The following is a 10,818-nucleotide window of genomic DNA, read 5'->3' on the forward strand; positions in this document are numbered from 1 at the left end:
AAATATTTATACAAGGAATATCATTTTATATTTTATCCTTCAGTTTATAAATCTTATGCTTATGAAGTACCTAGAGCAACCGATTTTTTTTTATGTTTACTTCCTCTCTTTACTTTCTCTATTATTTTGAAAACTTTCGTGTTATGTAGGCAGAATCATCTTTGTTTTGGATTACAATCACTTGATCGTAGCAAAACACAAAGAATATGTATTCTCATCTTTAGTATCTACCTTCAACATTTAATTTGTGAATATTAATTAAAAAGAATTGGTGTTATACCGCATACCTGCACTTATTTTAAGCCTACTGTGGGCTGAAACTTTTTTTTTATCGATTTGCTGCTTTAATTCGTACCTCAGTATTTGTATAGATCCTTTCCAGTTATTATTATTTTCCTGGCAACCTTTAATCTGTCGACATGTAACGAAAGAGTGGTCAGATTTCATTACACATGGAGCTCTCCCTTATTCTCTCTTTGTCCCTTAGAGCCCACGCACCAATGACAACAGACTTTAGCGTCCTTAAGAGCACAAGAAACAGGCACATGATCAGACGGGATGCAGTGACCTACAGTTCATTGTTAAGCGGGAGAATAACTACCGTTGGCAACAGTGGAATTTCGCATATGTTATGATACGACCCCTCTTAATCGTCGACACTGACTATCAGTTCTCTCCTCAGCTGAAGTTTACATTTTTAAAACATAATAACTATTAATGAATTTCTAAAGAATGTGTGTCGTAGGATACCGTATTTGTTTATTTACTTTTTTAATTTTTCAGAGGACCAAATTTATTTAAAAGAAAGGATAAAGGAAGTTTTATGACGAAAAATACGAACGACAGCCAAGGAACCGCAGTATACTGTACCGTTTACGAAACACATCGGTAATAAATAAAGCCTAGTCTCCAACATTTTCATATTTTTGAGACATTGCACTAATTATATCCTACCGAAGCGTGTTTCTACCGGCATCTCATTCAAAACTGATTTTAAAGAAATATTTACAAGTGAAGAATTTTCTGTACTGAGGTGAGACATGTGAGAACAATAACGAGAGATAGATTTAGACTCCAAATTGGTCAACTTCAAAAATGCATAATACAGACTGCAGGAAAAGACATCAGCGATTTTCATAACAGGAACGTTAGAAGTTAAGAAGTTAGAAATAATCTCCATGATATACACCTGAATAGTACTGTATATTGTACCCTGAATATTGGTGTTGTCTTAGACATTGAATACAAGTAGATCGACTTTGTATTACAATTCTGAATTATCGGTTTCGTGTAAGAAGAAATATTTGTCAATCCAGGAAATGATAGCAGGTCAATCGTAAAGTAGAGCTGAGCAGGTGTTTGGACCGATACCTCAGGAAAAAGAAATACGAAGAAAGTAATAAATTTACAAAAAAGTAAAACAAATATTTGAACCTAAGAGAGAGAAGACAATGGGAAGACAGAGAAAAGTAATAAAAAAAGAGGTTACAGTATGTGTTATGAACCGGTATTATTGCAGTCATCAGTTCAAGGAATATAAGACGGAAGAAACACGCATGTGACAAATGCGTAAACAATTTTATTTGGGGAATGTGAACAGACGAAACCAATCGGAGAATTTCTCATATGTAGGCGGATAATAATGAAATGGATCTTACAGAAACAGGATGTGATACGGTGCACTTCATTCATCTGTCTCGGACAGGATGCAGTGACATAATCATTTGAAGCAATAATCACACTGTCGAGTTCCATAAACGGCGTCGAATTTTTTTAACCATCTGAGTGACTATCAGCTTCTCAGGAAGGCCTCTGTTCCAGGCAGTTAGTGACGTAGAAACAATAATGAAATTAAAAATCGTCGTTCTGATATCAACTCAAACAATATCAAAGAAATGAGGGACAACCACGCCCCACAGAAATCTTCAATTCATAAACTTGATTCTTCTTGAATTGCATGGTTATATACATTCCATGATCACTTGCATTTAATATAACGTCACGATATTCCCCCTCTTCACACGACAATGGTTCGTATCCATTCCAGAGCTTCCAGAGGCTATGCCATTGATCGAATGCGGTAGATGTTGGTGGTGGGGGGTTTCCTCCGTGGCAGACAGCAACTGTTTGCCAAGCAGAGTGGGAGGAAACGCAACACACGCTCGATTTTCTTATCAGCCGGTGTGCGCACACGTACAGCTGAATTGATACATGAAGACATATAACATTACATGCCACATACCACCAGCGATGCATGTTAGTTGTCTGTCTGTCATGGCAGTGATACGGAATGAGGTGAGGAATAAGGAGACAACGAAAATTTTGAGGGTGTAAACTGACAAGATATATTAATTTCGTTTGAAGCAATTCCACACCCAATCTGCCGCGCTCTTCCAGAGTTCAAAATGGCTGCGTTGTACAATGGTAAGTGAAGACTGTGTTTTCTTTGCACATAGTGACAGCAAGATTAAAACATTTAGGCATGATATAAGAGATAATGGACTCTTGCATCTGTTTAATTAACGATTTCAACTTCATCATGTCACATATGCCAACTATATAATATACGTATTTAACCTGCAACGATTCATAATACAACACCAGGCGCCAGAGTGCAATATGGTACCAGACAATACGACATATTGCTTATATGTCAGTGGTTTGCAACTTTTTCTGATATACGGTCCTGTAAAACAGTAGTGAGCTTTTTCGAGAACCGGTACACTATGTTTATCGCAGTAAAATCTAACGATTACTAGCTCATTTAAACACTATGACTTTTCATACCTTGCAGCTTTAAAATATTATATTACTGTTACAACCTTTATTATTTATTGGTCGATTGCTCTATGTTGCCGGCACAGGCGTTTTTGTCAGTGCATGCAGTACATGTAGTAGGCCCATATGTAAAACCTAGATTAAAATTACGGTGCCAGCGCCTTCATATTATCGTGTATGTGTTGATATGTGTTTCATATTAACTCTGTTTGTATGAACATCGCACTTGAGTTCAGTCAGTTTTCATGCAGAAAATTGAACACATTTGTCCAAGAGGGGAGATGTAAATAAAAAAAATACGAAGACAGTTTTAAAAATTTGTCTAAATTCACTTAAAGTAACTGATTCTGCCGTACAATAAACCAATAAGCCGTGAACCATGAATTATTTCCCTCTATCCACTTACGAGTGATGACCAGCAGCTTGAAGAGCATAACGTAAGAATATTCTGCTTAGCTTGGAGCAGGGATAGCGTAGTCGGTACACTGGCTACGGACTGGACGCCCGAGGGGTGAGAATTCGAATGCTGGTAGGGGCACAGTTTTTCTCCTCTCCACATCGTCGAGACCGGTTTTGGGGCACACCCAGTCTTCTATCCAGTGGGTACTGTAGTCACTTCCTCGGGAGTAAAGCGGCAGAAGCGTGTAACTGGCCACTCTCTTCCAACGAGTGCCTATGTCAAGAATACGTGGATCTATTCATCCACTTCCCCATACGTCTTCATGGCGTAGTGTTTAATCAGTTAAGGGCATGAACAAATTTACGTTACCTTGCATTAGTTATGACTACACATGACATATTTTGAACTGCACACGTTACGTAGTGTATAACAATTGGATGACGGTGACCGACAATTTAAAACAACGTTTCCCAGGGTAGGAGCTGCAGCCTCCAAGGGGGCTATGAAAGTTTTTTGTAGGCCTCCAGGAAGCGTAATTTGTTCATATAAATTCGTAAGAAAAGGATACGTTCAGTTACAAGAACACAGTATACTTGTATAACAAGAAGTAATCGATAAACATTTTTAAGGTTTATTAATAATTATTTTAATGGCTAAGTCACATTTTAAGTAGCTTTTATAGATTAAGGATCTCAGAAAATTTTATTCACACCGGCTTCCTCTCCAATTGTTATTGCGGGTTCTATCTTCGGGGGTTAATGAGTCGACTTGTGAATTAGGGAAGTAACCGTAATTGTAACGTCTTTAAAAATGGGTTTTGACGTCTCAAAAATATAGCCGAAATAACCCGAGTCCAAAATTTTAGGTTGTATATATTTATCCCTTCAAAAACCTTTGTAGTCTTTCTAACAAGCAAGACGAAGAGGATTCGGACAGCTGCATATTAACCTCGATGACCGAGGAACATAACCATTAGACTCAGAAAGTCGAAACCCGCCAAATATTTACCAATCTATTAAGCGCCTCACCACCAACTAGTGCCAAGGTAAAAATAGTAGTGTCATACTTCCACTCCCCATACGTTTTCATGGCGTGATTCTCAGTTCATTAAGCGCAGGGACAACTCTACCTTAGCCGCAAATTGGAAGAGTCTGAGAAATAATTAATTAAATGGACGCGCCTCGAAGTGGTCCTTTTCATTTGTAATGTTCTAGATCTTTTTCTTATAGGAATTGAGAGCATCCACAGAAACATCGGTCAGGATTCTCAACATCCATTCAAATTATCAGTCCTGGGCCCACAGAATACGAAGTATGAGTGCCAACCATTAAATAATTACGTTTGATTCTTTAGTGGTTGTGCGTCAGAACGCAGCCGGTCCGAATATTGGTCGAGGCACGTACTGTTCCGGTTGTACTGCTTCATGGTTTTATGTCACCCGTTCCGTGCTGCGAATTGACTACGTATTCTATGTTTGAGAATGTAAGTGAAATAATATATTTCGGGTATTATATATATATATAATGGGGTAAGTCTACACAACAATATTAAAAAAAAAGCACTATTTTATCAACATATGTTTATTGGCTGTTTACGAGTTACCGTTTCCTCAATTTTCCCTGCTCCATTCAGTAACAAAGTTTCAACTCAGACTGACAGAAATTCTCGGAAATTGCAGTTGCTTTGCGTTTGCCAGTTTCCTTGATGTGCCCTCGCCCTAACATGCAAGCAGAAATTTTCACATGGTCGTGACCGCTTAGTTAACGAATTATGGCAACTACTACGCATCACCGCAAAACGGATAAATACTTAAATCATTCAGTCTAGAGATTCGTACGAAGTCATTGCTTTTGATGTTCTGGTGCCATGGTGTTCACCGCTGTAGACACGTTACGCATCGAAAAATGTGCAGTGTGGAGTATTCTTGCGATGAACGGACAGATATGATGTTGTCCTATGGAAATTGAAAGCGTAATATTGTGGCCGCTGAAGGTCTGCACGCTAAAAGCTGTCCGCACCGGCGGCATACAAATCTCAGGGCATCAGTTTCACTAGAGCGTCGTCTGAGAGAAACAGGTCGTATACGACACAATATGAAAAGCGCTGGTATACACTGAGTTACACAGGATTGTCGATGTGCGTGCCGTAGAGCGATCACTTGGTGTTAGTACTAGGCGGTTGGCCTGTCGACACCACATTCCTCGGTGTACGGTCCTGAGGGTGTTGCACGATCCGCTATTGAATCCATTTAATGTTTAACCTCTGCAACCGCCACTAGATTATGAGCGTAAGAAAACGTTCTGGGAATAGATACTGTAACAGGATAAGGCGTCTTCAAATGTCCTCAGGAGAGAGTTGCTGATGACTGAAGCATGCTTCATACGGCATGAGACTGGTAACCAGCAAACCTGGGCTGATTAAAATCTACATCCCTTTCAAGCATCATGATCACAGCAGCAGTTTGCAACACATGTTTCGGTGACAATATCTTGAAATTTCCTCCAAAGTTTTTGTGAGAAGCTGCTTGATTATCAGGGATCTCATATTTGCAGTTTCTCTCTGAATAGTTCGCATCTGCCGGCTGATGTACCATTGTCAGTGCGGCAGACAATGTGGGTACTGCATGATAAGGCTCCTGCCCATGCTTCTCGCTACGTTATACGGTATTTAGACAGCCAATAACGAGGCTGATACATAGGACGAAATGGACCAGCTGTGTGGCCTCCGTGATCACCCGATCTCACTCTAGTCAACTTCTACTTGTGGTACCACCTGGAGATCATTGTTTACGTCCAACGTTGTAACAAAGGAGACGAGCTGTTGAATGCCATTGAAGTGGCTGAGGCAATAAGCAACCTAACTGACGTCTTTCAGTGTACCAGGAAGCCTTGGCGCAGGAGGGCTCAGTTATACATTAACTGTAATGGCGGACCGTTTTAACATGTTTTGTCAGCATTTAGTAATTGGCCAGATGCCGGGCTGTTCAATCTAATAAACTCTTTATCTGTAACCACATTATTTTTTGTGGCCATTTATTTATATAGTAGTTTCTGCTTGTCTGTAAGTGTCTAACACGATTCTTATATTGTAGGTATGCGACTAAGATTCGCCATGTATAATGTTGATGCTGATAGAATCGTTGAAATACAAATGAAAAGGAATAATTAGCGTGGAGACCCGAGATTATCATATTTCTTCTTCTTCTTCGCCTTCGTCTTCTTCTGCTTTCACTGATTATTCCCTCTGATCTGTTCTGGACCAGAATTAATTATATTCAATGAATGTATAGATTTTCGGCAAAATTGCCTGTCTGATAGTCCATTGTAAGTCCTCTCCTGGCACAAGAGAGGAGCAGCACTCGAACGCTGGAATCCAATGTGACCCTTAGACCGAGGGGAAGCTGTGATCGGCCCAATGAAGGTCGAGATTTACGGGACTTGTAGCACCCGCTTGGGTAAAAAAGAAATGCAAAAAAAAATATAAAAAAAAATCGCTGAAAGCATTCAAAGAAGAGCCCATTGGGGATTCCAAGCAGTGGTAGGAAGCATGACGTCAAGTTAGAATGTATCTTAGAAAAAGAGTTAGCACATGTGCTCTAAGCCGGTCACGGTAGCCGAGCGGTCTAAGGCATGTACTATCTTCGCTCGCTTGGAAACCGGGATCGTGGGTTCGAATCCTACTTAGGGTATGGATGTTTAGTTTGTGTGTGTGCGTTTTTCTGTGTTTGTATGCAGGTAGAAGCCTTGCGACGAGCTGATCACCCGCCCAAGGAGTCCTACCGAATGTGTAAGATCAAGAAAATACCGAAGTGAACGGAGAAGTTCATGGAGGTAGGCCTAGGCCCACTGTGGCTGTAGTGCCAAGGAAAAAAAAAACATGTGCTCTAATGAACTTGATTGGTTCAGGATAAGTTACAGTTGTGGGCTCCTTTGTCTGATATGATGCAAGTTCGGGTTCAGGAATATTTTCTTGCAAAGCATCTCAGGAAACCTGAGCACAATTAGATTGGTAACCACGCAGCTACAAAAGTGTTACTGTAAATGTAAGCAGAGACGCGGAGAGTGAATTGAAAAAGAATTCTAAATATGTATTCTACGCCCCGAAATAAAGCAGAAATTAATAAAAAATAATTCTGAAATCATAAGGATATCAATAAACACTGTAAATGAAGAGAACACAATTTCCAGCGTCATCGGAATATTACTCTTTATGTTGTTATTTTGGTGCGCTCTCCTGTACATTCTAATGCAAGCTGAGAAATTGGAAAAGCTGGGAACAAATTTAATTCTCGCTATAGGTCTATGCGCGTATTCTAATTGCTTCTGATGTTTCGTTAGGAGTGAGTGTGTGAGAAATCTGTTACCCATACTAGGAATATTTTGTGTACATTATTGTCTGTCCAAGTAGGCTATCTTACTCAACTCCATGTAGCAAAGCCCTTCTTGATAAGCTGGCTCTCTTCCATATCTCTTTATTAGGGAGCGCGAAATTTCATTACTTTGTTTATGAGAGCTCTGCACCAGACTCTAACCTGAATTCCTTAATCCAGTTTGATTTGATGATGATAATGATTCTTTGGAACACGGGAAATTTCTTATGAAAATAAATACAAATATAAAGACGAAAAAGTTAAAGTTGTTCCTGTGTTTAACTAATTAAGCACTACGCCATGAAGACATATGAGGGAGTGGATGTATAGATCGATAAATATAAATATACCTAAGAATATATGTGAATAATTTTTAATGCTAGAACGTAACTAGAAACAGCGTTATAGTTCAAGTCTTCGAGATTATGTTGGGGCAGATGAAGTGTAATCCGAATCAGTTCTAGTTGAAAGCAAACACAGAAAAGGGCCACCAGAATTTATAATAAACTTATAACTATTAATTTATAGTTCTTGCTAACCTCACTATATAATAAATATTGAAATATGTCTATTAAATATTCTTCTCAGATAATATAATTTTTATGGAATATTCATTTATTGCTGATTCTGTTGGTCTCTTAAATATCTGAGTTTTATGTTCGCTCCCTTTCCAGATATTAATACATCTTCTCTTTTCTGTATGTGACGAAGAGACATTGCGACAGGTTCTTCCTCCATACAAGGAGTTGTTCATTTGGTCTTAAGAATAATTTATAACAAGAAGAAAGCAGTCTTCTGGGATTTGGCACCGTGTATATGTGGTGTTAACCGACGTTTCGGAGGAACGTATCGCCTCCATCTTCAGACTGAGTCTGCTTTTACCGGTTCTCACGGTCTCTTCGCTTGCAGATTTNTACAGATAAAACCAGCTAGATTTAATTGATACTTTGCAAATTAAAGAAAATGAAAGGAAACAAAATTTATTATACGTCTAGTATGTTTATTTAGGCGTATGGTTTAGGTCCAAAATTTTATTTCAGCTAAACCTGCTCTATATTTGTCATTGGTGCACTAAAGCCATATGTTTATCCACTTTCACTTCCGTGCAATCTGGAAACGAGGGTTTCACTGTGATAACCATAGTACACAATGTCAGCCTGGTGACCCACATACGCTTATTGCACGTGTTATACACGTATTACAAGTTCGTGGTTCGAGAATGTTAGACAAAGTGGTATCTCTTCAGGACGAGGTCGAGAGAGGGGCGAACCACAATTACAATTGTTTTACTTCTTTCTTTATCGCTTTTTCGGTTCAAGCAATAGTGTACGAAGGATTGTTTACGTAATCTTTTGAAACTGAACTAATAGACGGACCTGGTAATTTTTCTGACTTGTATACGAGAGGTGTCTCCATTTTCAGCCAGGACACTTACAATTCTGACTGCGCGTTTTCGTCATTTTCCTCGGATCTCCAAGAAAATTCCGAAATAGTACCTTTAATTATATCACGGTCTCTTTTTTTTCCACATTCTCAACAACACTTTATTGACTAGCTCTACATCATTCGACGAAATAGAGTTACAGACATCATTAAATACGTGAATTTGTAACGTCGACAGGGATTGGAAACCTGTACTTCTAGTGTCTCTGCAAACTAGAATTTTCCAAACAAACGTCAAATATATATATATATATATATATATATACACAAATGAATTAACAAACAAGGGAAGATATTAATTCCATGCAAATATTAATTACGCTGATGACAATTTTCACCAGCAAACATTCTTTTGTAATAAAATGTTGGTGAAACACTGTTACGGATCACAAGACTGTACTGTGACTGAAGAGTGATGAAGACAGCCATTGCGAAATATCCGCGACGGCGAATAGACACGCAACAATAAAGGAACTGCTAGAAACGGTGTTTTATATTTTGTCCTACCCGAGGCTATATAGCGTACTTCCATCGGCAGTTGCGGCCAGGAGAGAGAGTTGAGAATACAAGGACGAGAATGCACCCGTGTGGAGGCGGGGTCCAATAACTCCACTGTGACCCTACTAGTCGAAGGAGGCGGCGAAAAGGGAAGTCTCAAATCTGAGACAGTAAAATATGGTCGCGAGTACCAAGGGACTCGGACCTGAGAAAGACTGAGCTGGCAAGGACCAGCAGCATATACAAAAGACAGACCCGTCCTCTCGTCAGAGAGGGCGCCCCACAGAAACAAGTCCGTAACTGTCAAACAGTAAAAAACATCTGGTCATAAGCCCCATATGAGGCTCGGAACCAAGACTTACTGACTGACTGACTGACCGTCAGTCGCAATTTGACTTTGACTTTGTCTTTGACTTGCGGCCAGTGAGAGTCAGGAGAGCCTGTGAGTAGAGAGTCATTGTCAACATTTGCAGCTGTGAGTTAGTTGTGAGATGGTAGCCAGCCGGTAACGCCGTAAGCACGAGAGCAGAAGAATCTCCATTGTTGGGAACCGTAACCGATCAACGACTAGTGAAGACTATAACAGACGGAGACAGTTTGTTGTTGCGATTTGTTGAGTGTGTAGGTTAGCAGCAGCGCTGTAATGATTTGTAGTTACTAGTTATAAGCTTTCAATAAATCCAATTACTAATCTAAACCCCATGTCTAGTCACTAATACATGACAGTATATACAAATGTTCAGGACGAGTAACATTTCTATTTCTTGAAGTTAATTTGATAAAATAGTTTCAATTGCTGTCAATAACAAGAGATTGAAAAAAAAACCGTCTTACCGGAAATATTAATGGCACTGGATTTATGTTTTATGGAATACAAATTTCAGATAAAACCGTTATAGGATCTATCAGACAGCCTGTCAAACTTTCCATACCGGAAATCGTATTTTGCCGTTCCTTTGGTCTCTAAGCATATGAAGAGTCCTTACGGATCTCATAACACTATTTCCTTTGATTCAGCAGTTCTGCCTCCAACTTTCATTCTCTTCTTTCTTTATCACGTTCGTGTAAGTTCAAGACAAATGTAAGTTAACAGATTATTTAAGGACTCGTCTCGCTCCCACTTTGGAGCATTTGGGCTGATTTCTCAGTTTCATGATCATTTTACAGACGGTAGGACTCCTTGGACGGGTGATCAGCTCGTCGCAAGGCATCTACCTAAACACAGAACAACACAGACACAGAATAAACGAATTTAATTGCTTACTTACTCATGGAGCTGAGCCCTTCTGGAGGAGCCGTCAATTCTGCAGCTACTCAAGAATTTCCCAGC

The 10,818-nt window shown here is 39.4% G+C and overlaps 1 protein-coding gene across 2 annotated transcripts in view; it reads left to right on the top strand.

Moving 5' to 3' along the window:
• Positions 1-2,129: 2,129 nt before the first annotated feature.
• Positions 2,130-10,818, top strand: part of LOC111868750 (small G protein signaling modulator 2) — a 74,269-nt gene continuing 65,580 nt past the window's right edge. For both annotated transcript variants that reach the window (XM_023859687.2, XM_023859688.2), the window contains exon 1: positions 2,130-2,424. In XM_023859687.2, coding sequence (XP_023715455.1) covers positions 2,406-2,424 — 19 coding nt within the window. In that variant the 5' untranslated portion in view covers positions 2,130-2,405. The remainder of the gene's footprint in view (positions 2,425-10,818) is intronic.

The sequence above is a fragment of the Cryptotermes secundus genome, unplaced genomic scaffold (assembly GCF_002891405.2).
Source record: "Cryptotermes secundus unplaced genomic scaffold, Csec_1.0 scaffold13, whole genome shotgun sequence".
NCBI lineage: Eukaryota > Metazoa > Arthropoda > Insecta > Blattodea > Kalotermitidae > Cryptotermes > Cryptotermes secundus.